This window comes from Tursiops truncatus, chromosome 8 (genome assembly GCF_011762595.2).
Source record: "Tursiops truncatus isolate mTurTru1 chromosome 8, mTurTru1.mat.Y, whole genome shotgun sequence".
Classification (NCBI taxonomy): domain Eukaryota; kingdom Metazoa; phylum Chordata; class Mammalia; order Artiodactyla; family Delphinidae; genus Tursiops; species Tursiops truncatus.
This window is the reverse complement of record NC_047041.1, coordinates 107,820,699-107,847,120: the sequence shown is the minus strand read 5'-3', so window position 1 is coordinate 107,847,120 and position 26,422 is coordinate 107,820,699. Positions and strand designations below refer to the sequence as shown.

At 49.8% G+C, this 26,422-nt stretch overlaps 1 protein-coding gene across 5 annotated transcripts in view; it reads left to right on the top strand.

The window, feature by feature from the left end:
* AP2A2 (adaptor related protein complex 2 subunit alpha 2) overlaps positions 1–26,422 on the top strand; it is a 63,851-nt gene continuing 37,429 nt past the window's right edge. For 3 of the 5 annotated variants that reach the window (XM_073809372.1, XM_073809371.1, XM_073809369.1), the window contains exons 1-2: positions 1–203; positions 25,085–25,153. In XM_073809372.1, the coding sequence (XP_073665473.1) occupies positions 137–203; positions 25,085–25,153 (136 nt within the window). In that variant the 5' untranslated portion in view covers positions 1–136. Of the gene's footprint in view, positions 204–24,376; positions 24,447–25,084; positions 25,154–26,422 lie in introns of all 5 variants that reach the window. The other 2 variants (XM_073809373.1, XM_073809370.1) reach the window with 2 other exon arrangements.

The following is a 26,422-nucleotide window of genomic DNA, read 5'->3' as shown; positions in this document are numbered from 1 at the left end:
CCGAAAGCGGCGCTGCAGCCTGGGGCGGCTCGGCTGAGGCGGCTCCTCCCCGCTCTCGCTCCCGCTCCCGCTCCCGCGGCCCGCGGCTCGCTCCTGCTCCGGGCCCGCCTGCCCAGGCCGCTCCCCGGGCCCGAAGATGCCGGCAGTGTCGAAGGGGGACGGGATGCGGGGCCTGGCGGTCTTCATCTCGGACATCCGCAACTGTGAGTGGCGGGGAGCGGACCCGGCCTGCGTGGGTTGGGGGCGCAGGCCGGGGTGAAGGGCTGGCCGGCGGGGGCCTTCGGCGGCTAGGGTCCGGGGCGCGGCCCTGGCGGGCGGGGGTCCGGGGGTTGAGGGCTGGGGTCCGGGGCGCGGACCTGGCGGGCGGGAGTCCGGGGGTTGGGGGCTGGGGTCCGGGGCGCAGACCTGGCTGGCGGGGGTCCTGCGGTTGGGGGCTGGGGTCGGGGGCGCGGACCTGGCGGGCGGGGGTCCGGGGGTTAGGGGCTGGGGTCCGGGGCGCGGACCTGGCGGGCGGGGGGTGGGTGGGGAGCGAGATGAGGACTTGTCGTGGGGGCGGGGTCAGGGGTGCGGGGTCAGGGGTGCGGGGGTGAGGGCGGCGTTCCGCAGCCGCGCCGGGTCTGTGGCACCGCTGAGGGGCTTCTGGCGAAGCCCCAGCCCCTCCCCAGCATGATGTCATCTCGAGCAGTCGGCCCGTCTTTCTAGCAATGGAGCATTTAACCCAGCGGTTTCCAAAACAGCGTGGCTTTTCCCGGGGAGTGGGACTAGCGAAACCCGCGTCTTGCCGGGGAAGCAGCTCCTTGACCTGGGTTCTGGCGGCTTATTAGGCCCTGATTAAAATGACTCGTTCCCGAGGGAATCTGGACACCGGGCGGTGGGGGGTTGGGATGGCTTAGGGGAACTGCTGCTCTGCTCGCTGTCTTCCATCAGGGACAGGGTTCTTAGCGACATGTGTCCCCTCGGAGTGGAAAAATCCACCCCAAAAAGTGCAACGGCCGGGGGGCCGGTGGGTGTACTGTTGGTCCACCAATACATTTGACTTTGGTGCGCAGAAACTCCTGTTGCTTTTCAGGTAGCTGTCCCCTTTATCTAATTAAAAAAATAGACACAAAGCCAGCTTCCTGTCTGGTTTTATTTCTTGTTTGTTATCCACCAGACGTTTGTGGATTTCAACACCTGAGGTTTCGGTGTATTTTAAAGAATGCTTGTGACTTGATCTACTGGTAAATGCTGTTGTCCTGAACCCTCCCTTGATCCCGTCATCTCCTTAGACTGGGATGGAGGACCCAGACTGTGGAAGGTTAGATTTTCTGTTCCTTCCCTTTCTCTGCAAGAAATCGGTGTGGAAACACACCCTGAGGTCTGTGCTGTTACAAGTCGGGCAGTATCCTTTCTCTCTTTCTTTGCTGTGTAATGTGATTTCATAGACAGTAATATTTGTAATCGTAATGCGTCTTGGAAAGCTAAGTGTGGGTGTGCTACTGCTTCAGGAGACCCCTTGGGCCAAAGCTTAGCCGCCTTAAATTAGCTATCACATCTGTCCTTCCATTATGGAAGAAAATTGCACTGGGCAGGTCATTGAGATTGAAACCCATTTTCTTGGACAAGTGATCATCTACAAACTAGATGTGTTCTGTGCTGGGTCTGCCGCATAGTGGAGACTTGGCTGTTGACTGAGTGTAGACAGACTCTCCACCCCGCACGGGGGCATTTGGGGCCGATCACTTGTGCGGTGCTGTCCTGTGCTCTGCAGCACCCCTGGTCTCTACCGCCTAAATGCTGCAGTTGTGACAACCAAAAATGTTTCCAGCTGTTACCCTGCAGGGCACAACCCAGCCTGAGCCCCTGGTGTAGACCCATGAATAAGACAGTGTCTTCCTTGACGGAGCGTCTGCAAGAAGAAGATGCGCCTAATCCCTTGGAGGGCGTGGGGGGGGCAGCTGTTTAATACGGCCCCTCCTCAGAGCCAGCTTTCCTCGCCGTCCTGTTACCCCCTCATCAGCTGCGGCGCTGTCCTCTCCCCTCAGAGCAGCGTCAGCAGCTCGTGGCCCCGTGGCCTGCCCCCCCCCCCGCAGTGGAAGCCCCACGGGGTGGGGGCCACGTCTGTCTGGCCCACCACATCACTCCTCCCGGCTGGCAGTGTGGCGTGAGACGACACCCAGTGGATGAGGAGACAGCGCCCAGCTGGGGCCTGCTCTGGCTGAAGGGCATCGCGGGCCGAGGCTGGCGGGTGTGCCCACGGCAGGGAGGAGGAGCAGGTCTGGCTGGCGGTGGGATCGGACAGCGAGCTCTGGTGGGAGCTGCCCCGAGCCGAGCCCTTAGTCGCGGGGAGAGGGGTCCCTGCTGCTCCCTGCCCGGCCGGCTCTGCTTCCCTGTTGTGAGGGTGAGCCAGGTGGCCGGGTTCTGTGGGGAGAGGGCAGCCGGGGCCCTGGCCACGGAGCTCGGTCTCCTCCACTGACACGGACGGGTGGGTTTGGAGCTGAAGTATCACTGAAGCGTTTCAGCTCTAAAATCGCAGCTCCGTTTTCCCTTTCCGCACAACGTAGTCTCTTAAATGTCCGCCTTTGCAGCGAGCTCTGCCTCGGCCTGTGCCTCACTTTGGGATCCGCTGCGGTGGACGGGCTTGGAGGGCTGCGCCTCTTTGCGCTGGTGGCGGTGATCGTGCCCCAGGATTTGAGAGGTGCCCGTGTCCTCGTGTTCCGTGGAGCTTTGTGGCTCAGGTAGAGAACCAATTCAGTGCCCCCAAAATTAACTTGGGGACTTCCCTGGTGGCACAGTGGTTAAGAATCCACCTGCCAATGCAGGGGACACGGGTTCAGGCCCTGATCCGGGAAGATCCCACACGCCGCGGAGCAACTAAGCCCATGAGCCACAACTACTGAGCCTGCGCTCTAGAGCCCGCGAGCCACAACTACTGAAGCCCTCACACCTAGAGCCCATGCTCCGCAACAAGAGAAGCCACCACAGTGAGAAGCCCGCGCATTGCAACAAAGAGTAGCCTCCGCTCACCGCAACTAGAGAAAGCCCACGCACAGCAACGAAGACCCAATGCACCCCCCCCCAAAAAAATTAAGGTTCATTTTACTCTTGTCTGTACATTTAAAAAATGCTGACTTTTTGAAAAAATTGCTCTTCTTGCATATTTTCTTTTGCACTCTTCTGCATAATTTACATTCCTTAGAAACCGATTTAGGAAGTATGTGACGAGGCTCCTGGGAGGGACGGACCACCAGGCTGGGGGAGGAAGGAAGGCTTTGGTCTGGTTGGATGTTTCTGCCAAGGCTGGTGGTTGCTGCTTCTAGGAAATACCTGTGTATTCTTCCCTGTGTTTCCCTTCTGGCTCTTCTGGAGGGGTGGGGGTGGGTCACTGCTTCTCTTAAGAGACGTTGAAATGGCCTGGTGATAAGTGTTCTCATGCCACATACTCAGCATTACTTTTCTTTCCTCTTAAAATGATTTTCACTCTTTTTTTTGGCACCGACACGTGTCAGGATTTTGTAGTTGCGGAATTATTGGAAAGGCTGTCTTTGTGGGATTAAAAGGCATTTCTGGGCTTTAAAAAAATCTATTAGACCCGAGGGTAAGATTCAGGAGTGCCGTGGGAAAAGGCGTTTTGCGTAACTGTGACCAGAGAGAGGGATTCTGGCGGGAGCCCTGAGCAGGAGGGGCTCTGTGTTCCTTGAATGTCACTTGCAGGTTCTTGGGCACAAGGCCGGCCTCCCAGAGCTCAGATTTCAAAACTTCTAAGCCGCCAAGGATGGAAAGTCTTTTTGTGAGTCTGTGGCAGACTTGCTGCGTGGTCCCTTCCCTGTGAGCTGGCCTCCGGGACGCCCTGGGGGCCCACGGTCACATGCTGTACTTCCTCCGAAAAGCTGGGCGGTTCTGAGTTCCGGGACAAGGTGGGCCTCAGGTTTTGGATAATGGGTGGCATCTGGGCTTGTTGTGGAAATGCTGCTGGGGTTCTGAGAAATGGAGCACGCAGCCCTGGTCTCCTGAGGTGCTTGCAGACAGACAGACAGACAGGGTGGGAGGTGAGTTCCCACCAGCATGTCCGTGTGTATCGAGCACCTCCTGTGCTCAGGACTCCTGCGACAGGCACGCACCCCTCCCATCCTGCCCCTCCCTCTGGTCAGCACGGGCGTTGGACACGGACGCCGCATTGGGAGCTACAATGTCCATGCCTTCTGTCAGCCTCTGGCGGCTGCAGCGCGGAGTAAGTTAAATGACTTCGCTGACAGCTCAGCACGGTAAACGGGATGATACTCGCTGCAAAACAGAAATGAGCAATTTCCACTAGGCCACGTGACGCCTAAAATGTTGGATTACAAAACTGTATTTACTGATTTCGGCGTTTTCCCTCTTCAGAATCTTCCTGACTTTGGTATGAAGGTTGACACGTTGAAACGTGTCATTTTATTAGGAGGAGAATTGCAGGATAGGTTCCAGTGGCCATTCCCTCTTGGGGGTGGGAGCTGAGGCTGTGTGAGGAGATAAGCTCTCGCCCTCTGTGCTGGGGAGAGGGTTGTAAGGGTTCAGCCAAGGTGCGTTGAATAAAGACCTTGTGAGGAGGAAGCGGCCCTGTTTTAAAGCGGTGCCTTGGAGACCGACTTGGGAAGAGGACCTAGAAGGGTATGGGGATGGCGCTGTGGGGTGCCAGCAGGGGAGAGGCGAGGCCCAGCCCAGCCCCAGGCGCTGTCACTGCCCACTGGGCACAGCCTCTGCGCAGCACTGTCGGCAGCTGAGGAGGGCCAGGGCTCGTGACCACCTAGATGAGAGCGAGGGAAGCGGGGCCACCGAGGCTTCTGTGGGAGGCACCAGCGGGGACGGCGGGAGACACTCAGCTGTGGGGTGGGCCCGTGGTCTGGCCCTTGCAGTTTGTGTGAGTCGGGGTGCGACGGATTTAAGGAGGGCAGTGATGCGCCTGCAGCTGCCCTGTGCCCAGGAAAGAGAGGAACCCCTATGCAGGGAGGCTGACCCCCTCTTCCCTGGCGCGGCTCTGGCCCCGTGTAGCTCCCTTAGTCTCCTGGTACTTCAGGAAACAGGGAGTGGCTGGCTGACTGCTGGATGTGTTCATTAAGGCAGAAACTTCTGGCCAGTGGTTTGGGTCAGATCCTGATTCTGTCCCTTTTTCTTTTCCACTTTTGCAAATTGTGGCCTTAGACAGCCTGGAGTCTTCATTTTGCCCAACATTTAAACCCAGTGAGGGAATGCCCTGGCAGTCCGGTGCTTTCACTGACGAGGGCCCAGATTTGAGCCCTGGTCGGGGAACTAAGATCCTGCAAGCCATGCAGCGCGGCCATAACAAACAAACAGACAAACAAAAAAACCCCAGTGAGACTTGCAGTGGTTTTGCGTTCAGCCCTCTCCTTGTATTCGGGATGTTTCCCGTGTGCGGTTCTTTCCACCTGCCCCTATCTGCAGGATTGCTTAAAAGTGTGGAGACCAGAATCCTAATTGGGTTGCTGGCTTGTATTTTGCATTGCAAGGTCTGTTTTTTCCTTTAAAATCCTTTCTGACGGCAGCAGAAGGGTGACGTGAGGATTATTTAGTGTACTTAGAGCACCTTGAGCTCCTTAGGGCGGGCCCTGCTGTGGGGATTTGTGTTTTGCTTTTTCTGTGGCCGGCCTGCCTTTGTGTGATGGGGTTGAGAGGGCAGTTATGTGTTTCTGTTGCCGTTTGAACAGCATTGAAAAAGGGCACTATGTTGATGTTGAATAGTGTTTTAAAGCACAGTAGGAAAATTAGAGCAAGAAAATGAGTATTTTGGAATACTTTTGGATTGCATTTATTGCTATTGAAAAATACAGTTCAGTAGCTGTTTTTGGGGGGGAGGGAGTCTTGTACAGTACAACCAGATCAGAACCTTTTGAACCTCACTGTGCCTGTGAGAGCGAGTCTCCTGGGATGGAGCGCGTGCTGACTTGGGCCAAGTGGTCTGCATAAGCCCTCCTTCCCTGGAGCACATTTCTCACAGTCTCAGGGACTTCTGTCCGTTAGCTTGCAGCTTCTGTTCAGTTCATTCCCGGGCTCAAACTGCCGTCGCCTCATTACTTTACTACAGTGTGAGTCGTCCTTGCCTGGAGTAGCACAGCCAGCTTTCCCAGCACTGAGAACGTGGAGGAAGAGGGAGGTGGGAGGGTGATTGTCTGAGGGTCCGTTGGTGCTGAGTCGTTCAGTTCCCGAGGCTTGGCTTTTCTGAGGTTGTCGTCCATGGGGTGGGGCCGTAGGTCCCTTGCGTCTATGGCTTCCTGAACTGTCTTACGGGAAAGCTGGTCACAGAGGGAGGAGATGCTCTTTTGTTGGAGCTGATGTCTGTCTGATGTGCATTCTCTGATGTAGCATTTGCTGTAGATCTAATATAAATCTGCTTTTTAAGTAGCCAAGGAAACACTGTTTTTCATATTATGTTCTTGTTGTTTTGCTATAATTTTGATACAACCCCAAGAGTGAAGGGTGTTTTGAAGGTGTGTATTTCAAAATTTATTTCTTTATTTTTCTGGATTCTATTTTTTGACATAATTGTTTAATTCATTCATCCATTTGAGAAATCTTTTGGGTACCCATTGTGTGCTGGCATTATTCTAGGTATCGGGGATTCAGTGCTTAACCAAATGGACAAAATCCCTGTACTTTCAGAAACTTAAATTCTTGTGAGAGTAGACAGACAGAATAAATGACAAGATGGGTTTTTCTCGTTTACTTTGTCTGTCCGCTCTCACAAGAATGTGCGTTCTAGCCTCCTGTGCCCGTCTCCTCACTTCAGTGACACCTCTGGGCTCCATTTGGGTCCCCTGTCCCTAGGCAGTGAGCCGGGCAGTCGTAAGGCTCCTCTTGTTTGTTTCCTCACTCTCAGTGACCGCTGTTTTCCATAGTCAGTTGTCCAGTGTCTGAAAACTATTGTTTCATATAATTTTGTTCAGGTTTTTAGTTGCCTAAGGTGGGAGGGTAAATCCTATCCCTGTTTCTGGCCAGTAGGTTTTGGGGAGTTAGACAGCCAAGACGAATTCAGAGGCAAGGTCTGAGCTAGAGGTAAGACTACAGCTGCATTGTTTATAGGTGGCTTTTGATACCAGGAGACTGGGAAGCCGACCTGGGAAGCTGACCGAGGGGGTGGAAATATCACAAGCACTTTACCTTTGTTTACACATCTGACCTTCATGATGATACTGTATAGCAGGCACTAAGTTCCTTCCTGTTTCATGGAGGAGGGAGCCGAGGCCCAGGAGCCCAAGGCCCTGTCTCTGGAGTGGTTGAGCGAGGACCCAGACCCAAGCTGCTGGGCTCCAGGTCTTTCTTCTGAACCACAGTGCTGGGCCAGCTCTCCAGGCGGACGGCCAGAGCTCCCGACGTGCCAGCCCTAAGCAGCTGGGCAGCCTGGGCCAGCGAGGAGGGCTGGTCAGGTGGGTCACAGGAGAGGACTGAGCAGGGCTGAGCCCGACGGGGTGGTTTACAAGAGAAGAATTGGGAAATGAGAGTCTCAGCTCTCTTGGAGCTTTGCTGCAAAGAGGTGGTGACGCAGAGGGTAGAGGGCAGGTTGGCCCCTGTCGCTGCCCTGACACTGGAGCATGCTTTTAGCAGCGTTCAGCAGCACCGCTGTAACGACTCGCGTTCTGCGCATCAGAAGTGGGCACGGCCTGGCAGCAGGGTGCTCTGCCTGTCTCCCAGGCTGAAACCAGGGTCCCTTCTGGAGACTGGGTGACGCTGCTTCCGCTCGGTCCCACACGCCTTCTCTCGCGGCCCCTCCCCGGACCCCTCAGGGGAGTCCCTCTCCAGATTTGGATCTCCCTGACCTCTCCCTCCAGGCAGGGAGAGCCTCCGCTCGGAGGGCTCTTGCGAGTAGACTGGGCTGCTTGCATGACCCGGGTCATTCCCCAGCCTTAGTGACATCTGCAGAGTTCCTTTTGCCCTGGAAGGTAGCTCACGGGATCCTAGTATTGGGGTGTGGGTGTCTTTGGGGGGGCATTCTTCCTATCACAGTGGGGTCAGGAACGCTTTTTTAAGATTAATTCATTTGCTCAGCAAATTACTGGGTTCCTGTTTTACACAGTGAGCAAAAAAAACCGATAAGAGTGCTCGCATGTGGCTTACGTTCTAGTGAGGTAGACGTTATAAATAAGTATAATGTACAGTGCATCACATACTATATTAAGGGGAAAATAAAGGGAAAAATAAAAGGGGGTTGCAATTCAGATAGGGAAGCTGGGGGTCAGGTGTCCCTGGAGTGCTGGTGGGCAGGTGGGGAGGCCACAGGGGCTGGACTTCAGAGCCGGGGGACGGGGAGAGGTGCATGGTGGGGATCTCGGAGCCGGTTAGGAGAACTGTCTTTCACCCTGTGTGACAGGCCGAGCCAGTGCAGGGTGAGCAGAGGCGGGACTTACCTCTGGGGAGAACTCCTGACTGCTGTGTTGAGAAGAGCAGGGGAGACCGGTTAGGAGGCTCTGAACCAGGCAAGAAAGGTGAGGACCTGCTAGGAGGTGGGAGGTAGACCGTGTTTGTTGGCTGATGGGAATGACAAGGGCCAGGGGGAAAGTGGAGGGGCAGAGGTGCAGGGGGAGGTGGTGCTGGTGAGGGAACAGGCGCCCCAGCCACCAGTGATGGGGGAGGGAGGAGGTGTTGGAGGAGAAGCTGTGAGGGGGCCCCTGGGAAGAGCTGACAGGACCTCCCTGGGTTTCACATGTGAGGCCAGCCCAGCAGAGCTGGGGGGTGTGTCACCAGGCACGCTCAGCTCTCCAGGCTCACCTGCCAGTTGACCATGAATTGGACTCAGCAGGGAGGGGTTTGGCCAGCAAGTGCTTAGATGGAGGAGAAGTGTCGGGGCTTGGTTTATGTGATGGGATTGAGGCTGGTAAGAGGGCGTGAGGACGGGGAGAGGGACAGAGAGAGAGTGGGTCGTAAGTCCTGGGGGCGGGGCAGTGGGGTTCAGAGTTTGCTTACCTGATGTGGTGAGCTGAAAGGACGGGCTGTGGGGTCCCTGCAGTGGAGCGTGGGGAGGGTGACGGTTGGCGCGGTGGCCCTGGCGGGGCCAGATCTTCTGAGGAGCCGAGATCAGGGCTAGTGGGTTTGGGGGTCGTTCATCTTGTAATGGCAGGGAGAGGGCTAGGGTTATAGTAGGTGCTTGGGCAGGTCTTCCGAATGATATTCATTTTTGCTATTTTCTTGTCCTCAATTAAATGTTTAAAAAAATGAAAATCAAGAATGTAGTTTAAGAAGTTAATTATAAAACACTTGACCCTCACCTCATTCCCCCATTCCTAACCTCGGAGTCAGTTATTTTCATTTTTATCCATCTCTTCTAATATTTACTTTAAAAAATGTGATTATTCTAAATTACATACCATTCATGGTTGTTTTTCCCCATTTAGTCATTATTTATTAACTTCTTACTGTGGAAGATGAGGATTTAACTTAGCTAAGCTTTCCTTTTCCCATTGTCTAGTAGGTCACAATATTTTACCTAACTAATCTGTAACATTTAATTAATGTCTGAAAATATTCTTCTTAGCTGAGAATAACGGTTTGACTCTTTCTCTAATTGAACTATATTTGATTTACAATGTTGTGTTAATTTCTGCTATACAGCAAAAGTGATTCCGTCATACATATATATTCTTTTTCATATTCTTTTCCATTATGGTTTATTACAGGATATTGAATATAGTTCCCTGGGCTATACAGTAGGCCATTGGTATTTATTCATTCTATATATAATAGTTTGTATCTGCTAATCCCAAACTCCCAGTCCATCCCTCCCCAACCCCCTGCCTCTTGGCAACCACAAGTCTGTTCTTTTTGTGACTCTGTTTCGTAAATAAGTTCATTTGTGTTGTATTTTAGGTTCCAAATATAAGTGATATCATACGGTATTTGTCTTTCTCTTTTTTTTTTTTTTGCGGTACGCGGGCCTCTCACTGTTGCGGCCTCTCCCATTGCGGAGCACAGGCTCTGGACGCGCAGGCTCAGTGGCCATGGCTCACGGGCCCAGCTGTTCCGCGGCATGTGGGATCCTCCCGGACCGGGGCACGAACCCGTGTCCCCTGCATCGGCAGGCGGACTTTCAACCACTGTGCCACCAGGGAAGCGCTTTTCCTCGGTTTTGAAGGCATGGCTCTACTCTTAGTTCCTAGTGGTTTGAAATGTTAACATGCTGTGCCCAGGTGTGGCATTCAGTGGCTTTATCATTCTGGTAATTCATGTCCTTCGGGTTTGGGGAAATGTTTTTGTTTTATTTCTTTGATAATTTCTTTTCACTTTCTCCTTTTTCAATAATCCTCTAATAATAGTTGAAATGTGGACCTCTTGGCTTACATTTTCTTACTCTCTTATCTCTCGTCTTCCATTTCTTTGTCTTTGTGGTATTCTGTTTTCTGTGACTCTGGCCCATCTGAATTTTTCTTTCTCCTATCACTTTTACAATTTGAGGGCTTTCTTTTTTTATTGAATTATAGTTGATTTACAATGTTGTGTTAGTTTCTGGTGTACAGCAAAGTGATTCAGTTATACATATATATTCTTTTTCATATTCTTCTCCAACATAGGTTATTATAAGATATTGAATATAGTTCCCTGTGCTATACAGTAGGACCTTGTTGCTTATCTATTTTGTATATAGTAGTTTGTATCTGCTAATCCCAGACTCCTAATTTATCCCCTCCCTTCCTGCCCTTCCCCTTTGGTAATTGTAAGTCTGTTCTCTACGTCTGTGAGTCTGTTTTTTTTTTGTAAATAAGTTCGTTTGTATTATATTTTAGATTCCACATACAAGTGATGCCATGTGGTATTTGTCTTTCTCTGTCTGACTTACTTCGCTTAGTGTGATCATCTCTGAGTCTGTCCATGTTGCTGCAAATGGCATTATTTCGCTCTTTTTCACGGCTGAGTAGTATTCCATTGTATATATGTACCACATGTATATCCATGCCTCTGTTGATGGACACGTAGGTTATTTCCATGTCTTGGCTATTGTAAACAGAGCTGCTATGAACATTGGGGTGCCTGTATCTTTTTGAATTAGAGTTTTCTCTGGGTATATGCCCAGGAGTATGATTGCTGGATCATGTGACAGCTGTTGTCCATAGTGGCTGCACCCATTTACATTCCCATCAGCAGTGGAAGAGGGTTCCCTTTTCTCCATATATATATATTTTTTGGCCCCACGTGCGGCATGTGGGATCTTAATTCCTTGACCTGGGGACCAGGTATTGAACCTGTGCTCCCTGCATTGGAAGTGTGGAGTCTTAACCACCGGACCGCCAGGGAAGTCCCCCTTTTCTCCACATTTTGAGGGCTTTCTCTCTCTCTCTTTTTTTTTTAATTGAAGTATAGTTGATTTACAATGTTGTGTTAGTTTCAGGTGTACAGCAAAGTGATTTAGTTATACATACATATATATCTATTTTTTAAAAGATTCTTTTTCTTATAGGTTATTGCAAAATATTGAGTAGAGTTCCCTGTGCTATAGAGTAGGTCCTGTTGGTTATCTATTTTGTATATAGTAGCGTGTATATGTTGAGCCCAAACTCCTAATTTCTCCCTCCCTGCTCCCCCGAGGGTTTTATTATTGTCTGAGTGCTGCTTTTTTGGTGGCATCTGGTTCTTAAAGCTGTGTTTTCTTTTATTTGTAAGAATATTGATTGTTTTGGAGTTTCCTTCTCTACATAGCCTCTTTGCTCTGAGTTCTTTCCCTGTAGGTCTGTTTTGGTCTCTGGCTCGTGCTGTGAGGCCATCCTGGATGTCTGGTGGTCAGTGTCTGTCCTCTCACGTGGACCAGTGTCAGCCGGCATGGGTACGGCTGTGGTGGAGGCCTCACTGTGTGGTGGTGGGTGAGGGGTCTCTGTCTCACGGAGGGAAGCTGTGTGTCAGACGTATTCTTCGGAAGCAGTTCCGGCTCCTCTCCTGCTCGGTGGGGTCAGGGAGTGTGGGGGGTCTGTCTGCCGTTGTTCTGGATGTGGGTGTCCCACCATGCAGGGAGTCTGTCGCTCACTTGTGTTTTTCCGAGTGTGGAGCCTCACCCTAGCACGTGGTGGTGTCGCCAGGCCTAGAGCTCCTGTGTTCCTGCTTTTCCAGCGAGTAGGCCTGTTGTCTTCTGCTGGGATTAGGGGTATAGGTGGCCTGGCCCTGGGGTCTGGTGGAGGGGCCTGCGGCTCCTTACGTAGACTTCCAGCTCATCTTCCTGATAGCCCCCTCCTGAGGCACCTGGCGTCAGGTTCTGTGACGGACAGGGTTTGCTTTTTACTGGTTCTCCCTCTTGCGGGCGGCCGGGTCCCAGTTTGCTGTGTCAGGCTGAGTCAGTTAACCCCTTGGCCATGTCCTTCCAGTGTCCACAGCTGTTGTGGTGACTGCTGTTGCGCTCTTGTCATAGAGTTTTCTCCTTTTAAATACGTTTTTGACTCATTTTATATGTTACACACACACACACACACACACACACACACACACACACACACACCCCACCCCCCAACCATGCAGACCTTCATAACCTTTGGATTTATACTACTTTGGATTAACCACTCCTTGAGGGAAGGTCTTGGGAGAGAATAGTTTCACTTTCTGCACTTTTACCTTCTACTGCCTAAGTGGAGCAATAATACCTTTTATTACTAAATTAATTTGGGTGGCTGGTTCTCACTATGCAGTTTGCTTGGCACGAGTTTCTAAGCAGAACTTTAAAGAGAACATGTGACTCTGTGGCACTAACTTCTTCCTTGAGGAAGGCAGGCAGGGTGGGCCTTGTTCTCCGCTAACAGAACACTGCCGGCTGTACTTCTGCACGCCTACTTCTCATGGTTCAGGTTATAAGGCTCTGAGACCCAGAAATCACAGCAGGGGAGATAGGCGTCTCATAGGATTTTGTTTCATAGACGTGGTCTGTGTTAATGAGGCAGTTTCTTGCCGGTAGTGGAATATAGTAAATGGAAATTTGTTTCTGTGGTGAAGTCAGTGGATTCTTTTGTGGGTAATGATGAGTCAATCCAGGAGAGTTTGGATACCTAACTTTTCCGAAGAGTTACTTTAAACCCTGAACTGAAGCTTATAAAAACAAATATTTTTAGAATATACTTCATCATGGTGGAGGATGAAAGGGAGACTGCCTTGGGTAGGGTATTCCTAGAGGGCCTCGCTGAGGACGCAGTGTGTGAGCTGGGTCCTGAGGGGGGAAGGGCTTGCGGTAGTCTAGGGCTAGTTCTGCCTCAGGACCCGAAAGCCAAGTGCAGCTGGAGCGCCATGAGTGAGAGGGAGAGGAGCAGAAAGGAGCCAGATTGCTGGGCCTTGGAGGCCCTTCCCTGGCAGGAAGTCTGAGTTCCTCTTGGGTGTCCTGGAGGAGGCGTCTGAAGAGGATCAGGTGAGTGGCAGGTACACCTGTATATGAAGATCACCCTGGCTCCTGTGAGGAAATAGATCGGAGGAGGCCAGAGCAGAAGGTGGAAGTTGTTACAGTCCATACAAGAGACGTTGGGGGCAGTGGAGATGGTGAGAATAGTGTATTTTTCTGGAGGAAAAATGGACAAGACTCCTTGATGGATGGATGTGAGGGAGAGGGAGGGCCTCAAGAGAGAGTTTTCTGTTGGAGGTGAAAACGTCACCCGCATTGGTGGCAATTCTGGCGCTCAGTAAATATTAGTTGTTTCCTAGCTCAGCTGCATAAGAGCTCTTGGGGCAGTTTTCAGCGCAGGTGCTCAGATGTCTGCTGCTGCCATTGAGCACACACTACACTGGGTGTGCGTTCCTCACCAGACAGCTATTGAGCACCCATGAAATGCCAGGGCCTATAGTGGTGAATAAAACACACAGAGCTGCCTGCTCCTAGGGAGCCTACATTCTGGTGGATGGAGACAGACAATAAAAGGAAAATCGTATCATATGTTAGAAGACAGTAAGTACAAGAGAGAAAAATTAAGGAGAGAAGGTGATGGGGAACATTGGGGCTGTGGGTTTTCAACTTCAAATAGGGTGAGCAGGATTGGTCTTGCTTTAAAGGCAACAGCTGAGCAAAAGACTTGAAGGCACTGGGTCATGTAGAAATTGCGGCAGGGGGGTACACCTTAGATAGAGGGAACAGCAGGTACAAAGGCCTTCACTGGGGGGAGAGACAACCAGTGTGTGGAGGAAATAGTAGGAGGCCGTGTGTCTGCAATAGGGAGCCAAGAAGGAGGTTAGGTAGAAGGTTAGGTCGGGGGTATTGGAGGTGGGGAGACGGGTCACGGGGCCTGTGTAGCGCATTGTAGAGGTCGTGGCTGTTTTCCTCTCACATGCCAAACACTGAAGATAATGAGACATGATCTCTCTCCTCAGAGTAGCTCAAGCCCTTGTAACGCAGAGTGGTAAGTGTGTGAGATGAATGGTGAAAATGAGGGATGATCAGCTCGGCAGGATGAGCTGCAGACGGTCAGGAGAGGGTGGTCAGGCAGGGTAACATGGGATAATGCCTGGGTCAGGTCTGCTGAGCTGATAGGGTGTAGGGGGGTGCTCCACGAAAGGGGGGAGCATCATGCGTCACACTGCGGAGTGACATGAGTGGCAGCGGGACACACTCCAGGCGTTGTGGGTGGTTCCTGGAATGAGTAGTGCCTGGTGAGTCGGGAGATGTGGCAGGAGAACAAGGTGGGAGGAGCAGGCCGTAGCCAGATCATGGGGAACTTCCTCTGTGGGACGTAGACCACGGACATATCTTAAACAGGAGAGTGACACTGTACAATTTATTTTTTTATTAGTAGAATAGTAATTTTGAATGCGAAGGATGGATTTTAGACTAGGTTTAAAGGCAGGAAAGCCAGTTAGGAAAAGAATGACTGCTCTGGTCTAGAGGAGATAGCAAGGGTCTGAGTCAAGGCAGTAGGAGTGGAAAGGTGGGGTGGATTTTGGAGATACAGAAATCATAATTGACAGGAGGGACGAATGGGTAAAGTACTCTTTACTCATAGTTGCTTTGACTGTATAGCAGAAACGCCATTTAGTAAGAATGGTGGAGTGAGGACCTCTGTAAACCTACTCCTCCATAAAAGCAGTGAAAACACTGGTAAAAATGGTCAAAATAAACTTTGTTGGAACTCTGGAAATGAACCAGAAATTGACATAATCTCAGGAAGATTTATTCAGGAAAAACTGCTGAACCTCCAACTTGACCTACTGTCATTCTCCTCTCCCATGATCTGTGGTGGCATTGGAAACCATCAGCCTTGCAGCCATGGTAACTGTGAAAACCAGCAGCCTTGCAGCCATTGGAAGGGACAGATGAGATTTGAAGCCCCTCAAAAGTCCTCTTCTCAGAGTGTTGTTACTCTTTGACTGGCCTTGCAGCTTTCTGGAAAAGCCCCATTTGCAGAGCTGTCATTATTTGATCTCACTCACTGGGAAGAGCGTTACCCTTAGTGTCTTTGTGGCAAACGATCAGTGGCAGTTAATATCACAGTTGGGGGCAAACAAGAGTCTGGCCAAAATCTTAGAAGAAAGATACGAAGAATGACATGCTCTTAGGGGGCTTTGGAAAGCTCTGATAGACTCCTGTGGGTCTCGAAGGCTGCACAGAGGCAGGACTGTGTATATGCCTAGGAGAGATTTGAGAGGGCCCCTAGTCTCTCACCTCTGTCTAATCTTGAGTCCCTCCACAAATAAGAAGTGAAGGCAAAGGCAGCGTTATAGCTCCCTGAGTGCCGAAGGCGTGCCTCAGCCCTCGCACAGCTCCTTGGCCGTGTCTGGGACACTTACTAGTTCAACACATTTAAAGAAATTCCTGACCAATCATTAACTGACCACTAAGCTAACTGAGCAAAGACTTACAGTAACTGTAAACTACAGGGAACTGTAGACTCTACAGAACTAGTTCAGTAAAGTCACTAAGCAAATAACTATAGCAATAACAGCCCCTGGGAAAGGGGCAGTCTGAGTTCCAGGGTTGCCACAGTGTATTACCTGAAATACTAGTTTTCAGTAAGAACTTATGAGATGCACAAAGAAACAGGAAAATATGGTCTATTCACAGGAAAAAAGTAGTCAATAGAAACTATCCTTGAAAGGGTCCAGATGTTGGACTTAATAATACTAGACAAGGACTTTAAATTGGCTACTGTAAGTATGTTCTAAGAACTAAAAGAAACTATGTCTAAATAATTAACGTATGAGAATATCTCACCAAGTAGAAGCTATCAATAAAAAGGTAGAAATTATTTTTTAAAAAACACCAAATAGAAATTCTGGAGTTGAAAATACAATAACTATGAAAAATAAAATAACTATGAAAAAATGAAAAATTCACTAGAGGGGCTCAGCAGTAGATTTGAACTGATAGAAGAAAGAAGTCAGTGAATTTGGGAATAGGTTTGTTAATATAATTAAGTTAAGATCTCTGTTAAGGTAAGTACAGATCCAATCTGAGGAACAGAAAGTAAAAAGCATGAAGAAAAATGAACAGAGCCTCGGAGACCTGTGGAACACCATCAAGTGTACTGATATACCCATAACTGGAGTCCCATAAAGAAAGAAGTAGGAGAAAGATGCAGAAAGAATGTTTGAAGACATAAACTCCCCAAATCTGGTGACAAACATTAATGTACATATCCAGGATGACTTCCAAATAGGATCCGCTCAAGGAGATCAGTACTTAGACACATCACAGTCAAACTGTTGAAAGACAAAGGAAAAAAGTTTCTTGTTTTTGGGGCGCACCACACGGCTTGCAGGATCTTAGTTCCCTGACCGGGGATTGAACCCAGGCCACAGCAGTGAAGGCACCAAGTCCTAACTGCTGGACTGCCAGGGAATTCCCTAAAATTAAGTTTGTATCAAGCTAGATTGTTTTAAGTTAAGTGTTGATTATAATCCCCAGGCAATTACTAAGAAAGTAACTAAAAAAAAAACTAAAAGAAACAAATGAATTGAAATGATGCACTGAAAAATACTTCTTAATGCAAAAGAAGACAGTGATGGAAGAATGCAGGAACATGACAGAAGACATATATAGAAAACAGCAAAGTGGCAGATGTAAGCCCTACCTTATCAGAAACTAACTTAAATGTAAATGGATTAAACCCTCAAGTTAAAAGGCAGGATTGGCAGAATGGATTAAAAAAAACATGATCCAACTAAATGCTTTCTTCGAAAGACACTATAGATCAAAAGATACAAACAATAGATACTAGTGAAAGGAAGAAAAATGATGTGCCTTGCAAATAGTAACCAGAAGAGAGGCGGAGTGACTATACTAGTATCAGACAAAATAGACTTTAAGACAAAAATTGTTATTAGAGTTATAGAACATTTTACTGTGGTAAAGCGTCAGGCCCTCAAGAAGATATATCAATTCTTTCTACTTTTGGCCTAGCCTCAAGACTTGCGGGATCTTAGTTTCCCGACCAGGGATTGAATCTGGGCCCATGGCAGTGAAAGCGCCGAGTCCTACCCACTGGACTACCAGGGAATTCCCAATTCTGAACATATTCATACCTAATAACAGAGCTCAAAATACATGAAGCAAAATACATGAAGAGGGACTTCCCTGGTGGTGCAGTGGTTAAGAATCCACCTGCCAATGCGGGGGACACAGGTTCGAACCCTGGTCCAGGAAGATCCCACATGCTGCGGAGCAACTAAGCCCGTGCGCCACAACTGCTGAGCCTGCGCTCTAGAGCCCGCGAGCCACAACTGCTGAGCCCGCGTGCCGCAACTACTGAAGCCCGCGTGCCTAGAGCCCACGCTCCGCAAGAAGAGAAGCCACCGCAGTGAGAAGCCCGTGCACCGAAATGAAGAGTAGCCCCCGCTTGCTGCAACTAGAGAAAGCCCGCGCACAGCAACGAAGACCCGACGCAGCCAAAAATAAATAAAAATAAAAAAAATACATGAAGGATTGAAGGGAGAAATAGACACTTCAACAATAATAATTGGAGACTTCAATACCCTGCTTTCAGTAAGAGATACAAGTAGACAGAAAATCAGCAATGAATAGAAGACTTGAACAACACTAAGTCAACTAGACCTAACAGACATCTATAGACTGCTTCACCCAACAAGTGCAGAATATACACGTTTTTCTCAAGTGCATATGGAACATTCTTCAGAATAGACTGTATGTTAAGCCATAAAAAAAAAGCCTCAGTAAATTTAAAAAGATTGAAATCATACGAAGTGTGTTCGCCAACCACAATGGAATGAAGTTAGAAATCAGTAACAGGAGGAAATTTGGGAAATTCACAAATATGTGGAAATCAAACACCCTCCTAAATAACCAGTGGGTCAAAGGAAAAAACACAAGGGAGATTAAAAAAATAAATGAAAATAAAATCACAACACACCAGGGACTTCCCTGGCGGTCCAGTGGTTAGGACTCTGCACTTTCACTGCTAAGGGCCCGGGTTCGATCCCTGGTCAGGGAACTAAGATCCCCGCAAGCTGTGTGGTGCAGTCAAAAAAAAAAACCAAACCAAACAACCCACAGTGACATCCCACTTCACACACACTAACTGGGATGGCTAGAGTAAAAGTGATGGACAACAGCAAGTGGAGCAATTGGAAGCCTCGCGCTTTTATAGTGGTGATGTAAAATGGTGCTGCCTTTTGGGAAAACGTCTCATCAGTTCCTCACAGTGTTAGACATAGAATTGTCGTACGACCCAGCATTTCTGCTCCTAGGTGTCCACTCGAGAGAAATGAAAGTGTGCGTTGACACAGAGACTCGCACACGAATGTTCATAGCAACATTATTCATAAGAGCCCCCAGTTCATCAGGTGATGAACAGATAACAAACTATGGTATATCCATATAATGTGATATTATTCAACAGAGAAAAGGGATGAGGTACTGATTCATGCTACCTTGAAAACAATCATTGGGAATTCCCTGGTGGTCCAGTGGTTAAGACTCCGAGCTCCCAATGCAGGGGGCCCGGGCTCGATCCCTGAACAGGGAACTAGATCCCGCATGCCGCAACTGAAGATCCTGAATGCCACAACTAAAGATCCCACACACGGCAATGAAGATCCCGAATGTGGCAACTAAGACCCCGAATGTGGCAACTAAGACCCCACGCAGCCAAATAAATAAATAAATATTAAAAAAAAATCACGCTGTCTTTTGTAGGTGGTGAAAGAAGCCAATCACAAAAGAACATATAAAGATTGTATTTATATGAAATGTTTAGAGGAGGTAAGTCTGTGGAGGTGGAAAGGAGGTTAGGGGCTGAGGAGGGAGGTGTTGGTGCATGACTGCTGTTGGGTGTGGTGTTTCTTTTGGGGGAGATGAAAATTTTCCAGAATTAGATAGTGGTGATAGATGCAGAACTCTGAATATACTCAAAGTCATTGAGTTACATGCTTTAAATGAGTGAATGGTTTGATACGTGAATTATATCACACTAAAGCTCTTAAAATAAGATATACCTGTTAACGTTTGTCAGGGTCCAACGTGGCTTTATCTTCTGTGGCATAGCAACTTTTGATTTCTTTGAAATCTTGTTCCAGTCTGCTGCTGCTGAGGCTTTCTGTTTGGAGGCCCATCCTTCCTGTGCACAAATGAAGAGAAAACATAGAGAATAGTCCTGATGACGTTCACGACGGTCTCCCGTGGGCGGGCTGCTCTGTGTGTGCTTTTTTTTTTTTTTTTTGCGGTACGCGGGCCTCTCACCACTGTGGCCTCTCCCGTTGCGGAGCACAGGCTCCGGACGCGCAGGCTCAGCGGCCATGGCTCACGGGATGTGGGAGCCACGGTTGTGGCGCACGGGCTTAGTTGCTCCGCAGCATGTGGGATCCTCCCGGACCAGGGCACGAACCCGCATCCCCTGCATCGGCAGACGGACTCTCAGCCACTGCGCCACCAGGGAAGCCCTGTGTGTGCTTTTTGATGGTCGTCTGTGCAGCCCTCATCACAGCACTTTGTGGTGCCTCATGTGACGAAGGAGAACTGAGGCTCAGCGAGGTTAGGTTGCTGGCCTGGGCACATGGAGTGGCATTCCAGGGCAGGCTTGCTTCCAGAGTTCGCTCTGCTTCCTGCTGTGCTGACCGCCTTCAGTATCATTTTAACAGTGATACCGTCCTTCAAAAATAGGCTTTTGTTTGCTCAATTTTGAGCTTTTGGCTTACTCAGTGAAATCATTTTATATAGAGACTAAACTTTATTTTGACCAAATTTTATTGTAAATTTCAGACTTCCTGCCGTGCGATTTTGGCGGTTTGGCGTGTTAGTTATAATAAGCTGTGATAGGCCCCTGTGCTCTTTGTCTGGAATCAGGCTGTTCCCAGAACACTAGCACTGTCAGTTGATGAGCTCAGCTTGCAGGCAAGAAGAAATCGTCAACCAGCATGTTATTCCGGAAGAACGACCAGGGGCGGTAATTCTAGAAATCCAAGGGCTTTTTTCAAAGCTTGTCCCCCTAGAGTGTGTTCTTTGCTATTTACTGGACGCAAATTGTAGCTTGTTTTTGGCAGTGGTTGTGGGACAGTCTAGGTTACTCATTAGCTACCAGAGCGCCGACATCCACTGTGGGAATTGCCTGTTAGAAGCTTGGTATTTTCTGTGGCTGACAGACCTGCTGCGTTTTAGGTGGAGACAGCACAGGGTGGCAGAGGCCAGAACCTCTTCACTGTGGAACAGAGATCAAGCTACAGGCATGGCGAGGCTTGTCACCGCGTCCCAGCTACGCTGGCCGATGCTTCACCCTGTTAGAATGGGCTTCAGAAGTCAGGGCAGGGCAGTGACCTCTCCCGTTCTCCCAGAGCTGATTCTGCATCTAGAAAGATCGGATTTATCGCTACATCTGCTGCCAGCAGTGTGGGGTGGCTGGGCTTCTGTCGGGAGGGAAGTGCAGCTTGAGTGAGCATGAACTTGGGGTGGGGAAGGCCCCTAGGGCCCCAGCGCGTGCGTTTCTCCCAGGTGTCCTCACCACCTGGAGGAGGATGGCAGTTCGGTAAATTTCGGGCATAAGTTTGATTTGAACGCGTTGATCTGTGTGTGGTGTCAGTCCTCCACGGCCATACTCGACTTTCTTTAAAGCCTCACCTTGGACAGGAGTGTGGGAACCGGAGCAATTCCCAAGGGTGTTCCCAGGGCTGCCGCTCAGACACAGCCTCGCCCCGTCGGGTGGAAGCACCACCACCAGCCAGCGAGGGCCAGCGTTTGTGGGCTTGTGTCCTTGGCCCCCGAGGTCTTGTTTCCCCTGTGTGATGAGGCACTCAGGCATGGTCCAGTCAGTGGACCAGGTGTCCAGCCCACACCTGAGCCTGCACGAGTCTGAGGTCTGAGGAAATCTGATTTTCTTCCTTGTATCAGCTGCTTTTTTCCCCAGGTGTTCAAAAGATTTTTTTCTTCTTCTTCTTTTTTTCTTTTTTTTTTGGCCGTGCTGTGTGGCTTGTGGGATCTTAGATCCCCGTCCAGGGATTGAACCTGGACCTTGGCAGTGAGAGTGCAGAGTCCTAACCACTGGACTGCCAGGGAATTCCCAGGATTTTTTTTTTTTTTCTTTAAAATCCAGTGGTTTTATTAGAATATGTTTTGGTGTGTGTTATTTGGGGTCGGTATTCCCAGGTATGTGGTGTGGTTTTTTATGTGGTTTTAAATCTTTTATTTACTTTGTTTAATTTCAGGAAAGCATTTTCAAATGATGCGCTTTAGGCCGTTCCACTGCCCAGTTGGCTGTCTTCCTCAGGGACTCCTACTGCCCATATGCTGCATCTTTGTCCATTTTCAGTATTTGCTACTTTCTCCTGTATCCTTTATCTCTTTATTCATTTCTTTTTGCTTTAACTAATTTTGTTTCTTTTCATTCTTTTCATCTTCTGTTTCTCTCCAGACCTCTGTTGTGTATATTTGTTCTTCTGTTCCGTTTCTTAATTTATTTATTTTAAAAATTTATTTATTTTTGGCTGCATTGGGTCTTCGTTGCTGCACGCGGGTTTTTTCTCTAGCTGCGGCGAGCGGGGGCTACTCTTGTGTGCGGGCTTCTCATTGCGGTGGCTTCTCTTGTTGTGGAGCACAGGCTCTAGGCACGTGGGCTTCAGTAGTTGTGGCACACGGGCTCAGTAGTTGTGGCTCGCGAGCTCTAGAGCGCAGGTTCAGTAGTTGTGGTGCATGGGCTTAGTTGCTCTGCGGCATGTGGGATCTTCCCGGACCAGGGCTCGAACCCGTGTCCCCTGCATTGGCAGGTGGATTCTTAATGACTGAGCCACCAGGGGAGCCCTCCTTCTGTTTCTTATTCCTCATTTTTTTTTTTTTTTGGATGTGCCACGCAACTTGTGGGATCTTAGTTCTCCGACCAGGGATTGAACCTGGGCCCTTAGTAGTGAGAGCGCAGAGTCCTAACCATTGGACCACAAGGGAAGTCCCTCTTATTCTTCGTTTTTGAAATGATTTTCTAAATTTCTAATTTACCTGGTTTCTCTTAACCAACGTCTGAGTTTTTCTGTGGGTTTTTAAGTGTCTTCCCTGTTTTTCTTACTGTTCTCCAGCTTGTTTGGAGATAGAGGCTCCAGTGTTGCTGTGGTCTGTGCGCTGCCTGTCTGCCGGGTGTTGTTTTACTCTTTCTCCCCTTCCTTGTCGTCTCTGTGTGGAGTGTAACTTGCTTGTCTTACGTGGAGTTCGTCCTCTGGGCTGTGGCAGGGTTGGGGGGCAAGGTCCAAGGTGGCTTTCCTGTGGCACAGACTCCCTCCTCCACCGTCTTCACCAGGCGGTGCTTCCAGGCTTTCCTGGGCCCTGTCCACCGGTCTCTGTGGCCCTCCCTGTCCCTCGTCACTGTGCCAGCCCCCGGTCACGCTCCGCCCCGTGTAGTCCCCCGGGTCTGTTTGGGGCTCTCCCTTCTACCTCCCCTTGCCCAGGTGTATTGCTGTGAGGTCTTGTGGCTTTTAGTAGTTTCCCTTTTGAGGGAACTGTGCTCAGAGATGCGGAGTAATTTCCCCTTGGTTGCAGAGTGAATCAGAGTCTGCTTTTGTCCTTGGACCCCTGTGCCTCTCCTCTGGGGGAGCCTGACCTCCCCTGATTGAAACAAGTGTGTGTGTGTTTGCTCTAAATTGGCTGATTTTAAAACAGCTTTGGCTGGAAAGCCCTAGCTTCTCACCCCAGCCCCGGTCTTGTTGCCCAGAGGGAGTGCAGCTCATCCGTTCGCTTCTGTTTCTTCTGCTGGCTACACCTAAGCTCCAAACTACATGCTTTTGGTTTTATTTTGTGATTTACCCGTCTGGGGTAGTAGCTATAGATCCCCGTAGTTTGTTTAGCATGTTGCCCCCTATCCAGTACCTCCTAATCTTTTTATGATTTCTGCTCTGGTTCTGACCCGTCTTGACTCTGAACAACACAAGTTCCTGCCATGCAGGGGTCTCTGTTTCCCTTGGGCTTGGGCGGGTAGAGCAAAGTGCGAGTACCGGAGAGCAGCACAGACACACAGGTTCCTGCACCCTTGTGAGAAGCACACGCGCACACAAATGCGTATACGCGGGCACGCACACTTGCACACACACGTGGGCCCTCCTGTGCGCCGTGCTCTGTCCACACTCAAGCCAGGCTGTGGGCAGAAGGTGCCCATGACCTTGTTTTCGTGGCCCTTTCAGTCAGGTCAGAAAAGCCTACTTCAGCAAAGGTGTTACTTTTTCAGGAAAACTTAAGAAAAAATTTGCCCTTAACCCACCGCTCCGGGGCATCCGGCCCGCTGCTCTACGTGGTGCCCCCTGGGTTCTCGGGGCACCTCTTCCAGAAGGGGAAGCTGGCACAGCTGGGAGCTGCCTCCCCGCAGTGCACTCAGGGCTGAGAAGGAGGGTCAGGATCCCCTCCCTGACCCCCTGATCCCCCCTGGTTCCCCAGATCCGCCTGCTGGGCTTGTTTTGTTAAAGTTCTGCAACCTCCCCTCCCCCCCACTTGGAACGGCAGCTCCTGAGGGCAGGATGTGTTGTTTTAACCTAAGTCCTGGCACCTTGAACAGCACGTGGGGGGTAGCCTGCCTCTGTGCCCTGTCTGGGCCAGGGGCTTTCTAGGGTAGGAGTGGCTCAAAGGAGGGTTCCATTACACTCAGGCAGATGTTAAACCCTGTTTATTAGCGAGTTAGTCGTGAAAGATAACTGGCGTTGTGGGAGTGCCCTGGGGAGTGGGAGGCTGCCTCACTGCGAGGTGAGATAAGCTCCAGTGTGGCAGTGACGGAGGCTGGGCGGGTGGGCAGCGAGTCTGCAGGACGGCCTGGTGAGCCCAGCGTGTGGGCACCTGTGAGGCCCCAGCCTGGCAGTGCTCCAGTGCGGGTGGTTGCTGTGGCAGCCTTTCCTTCCCCTGGGAATAGAGTCACCGAGCCAGGGACTAGCCTGGGGAGGGCCTTTAATAGTGAACTTAATTCCTGCTTTCCAGAAGCGATGGAAATTTACTCAAGTGTGAACTTACAACTCACCTGCCCTGTGTGACGAACAGCTTCTTATATTTTTACAGTACTTGTTAAGATGTGTGGCCCTGGAAGAATCGTCTCTGCTCTCTAGGCCTGTTTCCACACCTAGTCAAGGTGGGCTGAAGCTGAACGCACATGCCGACGCTTGTTGAAGGAAGGCCGATTTAGCACTAGATGCAGGATGTAGGCGAAGTGGGACTGTCATGTATTTCTTTAATGTACCTTCCATCCTTTTTTAATATATTGGATGATTCCCAAACTTCATTGGATGTTGTAAAAGTGGACCTATCAGATTTTGTAGGTTGGTGCATTTCATAAAGAAAGAAAATTCGAAGCCTACAGTAGTTAAACCTTTATAATTTTTAAAATTATCTGTGGCAGTAAAAGTCAATTTTAGGAGTAAACTACTAGCTGCTGATGATAGCTAGCACTGCTTTGAGAGTTTCCAGGTCCAGGACGGTGGCGAAAAGGCAGAGCTGAACATGTGACGTGGGGTGGCAACTCCCCTCTCTCCTGGGGGCTTCGTGGACTTGCCGGTCCTGATGGGGAGCAGCCGCACCAGACTGTGTCAGAGCCCGGCTTCTGCCTCACCCACCTCCTGCCTGGCTTCAGGTGGAGGCCGGTTGCTTCTTTCCTTGCGCTCCTAAGAGCCCTGATGCTGCATTTAATTCTGATGTGTCAGTTTTGTTAGGGAGTGGGTGTTTGTTTAGAGATCAGTTAAAGCAAGATGCATTTGTGTTCTCTTTTTTTAGGCAAAAGTAAAGAAGCAGAAATAAAGAGAATAAACAAAGAGCTGGCAAACATTAGATCAAAGTTTAAAGGTAAGTGTTTAATCTTTGTCATGAGATGTTCTTTTGTAAATTTTATAAAGTAGGGACTTAATCTCATCTTTATTTTTTTTCACTTCAAACCAAAGTTAAGGTCTCAGTGCAGTTACTGTCCTGGCTTTGTTGGTGTTTAAAGTCAAGCCAGTGGTTATTCTGGAGTCGTTTGATGGTTTGTGTAGAATTGATCAGATAGCGGGTCCCCTCCTGTGACCAGCCTTTTCCTGGAGCTGGAAGGATGCTTGTCTAGAGCAGCTGTCTCCCCACCCCCGGCCCTGGACTCTGCTCCACAGGGTGCAGGAGCACGTGAGTCAGTGGACCTGATGCAGAGTGTGCGTCTCGGGTGGGGAACTGCTCTGCGTAGAAGTCCTGCACGGTCACCTGAGCTCTTCCAACGTGGACGTGTCTTCCTCTGCGTTAGTGAATAACGCACCATGTTGTCTAATCCACTCAGGGAGACAGCCTCTCTGCGAGCCAGGTTTTGGGGCGGACACCTCCCCTGAGCATCCTCATTTGGAGGAATTGTCAAGGGTAGATTTTCAGTCTCGGGACATGTTTATGAAAGACCGGTTAATCCCTTAAGCCTTAATTTTTCAGTTGAGTTTCACAGATTTGAGACCTCGTTCAAGTCTCTGAGCAGACATTAGCCACGGGAGTGGCTGAAATTGCCCAGAAAAAATGAGTAGAGGAGGGAGCCAGGACCGAGACCCAGGGAACTGGGGGCAGCAGAAGACAGGATTTCCTGGGGTCGGAGCTTTTTCAGGGTTTGAGCATGGACGTCCTGTGTGATCAGATGATGCGAACACTCGTGGAATTTGAGTTGTTACCAACATATATCCCCTGCTGAGCCCTCGGAAGGCACTATGCTTTACTGTTAACCAGGCCAAGGATCCGCTAAGGTCTGCGAAACTCTGAAATTGTATGTGAAATGGTTTGGTTATATGTATTTGTGTGTGTGTGTGTGTGTGTGTGTGTGTGTATGTGAGGGGTTGTCTATAACTTTCATTGCTTAAAAATTTTTTTAAAATTTAGACTTAACTTTTTGTAGAGCAGTTTTAGGTTCCCAGCAAAACTGAGAGGAAGGTACAGAGATTTCTTGTACCCGTCCTGTCCCCACACAGGCACAGCCTCCCCATTATCTGCTTCCCTACCAGAGCGGTTCATTGGTCACAGCGAACCTGCGTGGGCACGCCATCGCCAGCCCAGATTGACACCTCATGTTAGGGTTCGTTCTTGTGCATTCTGTGCGTGTGGACGGACGCATGT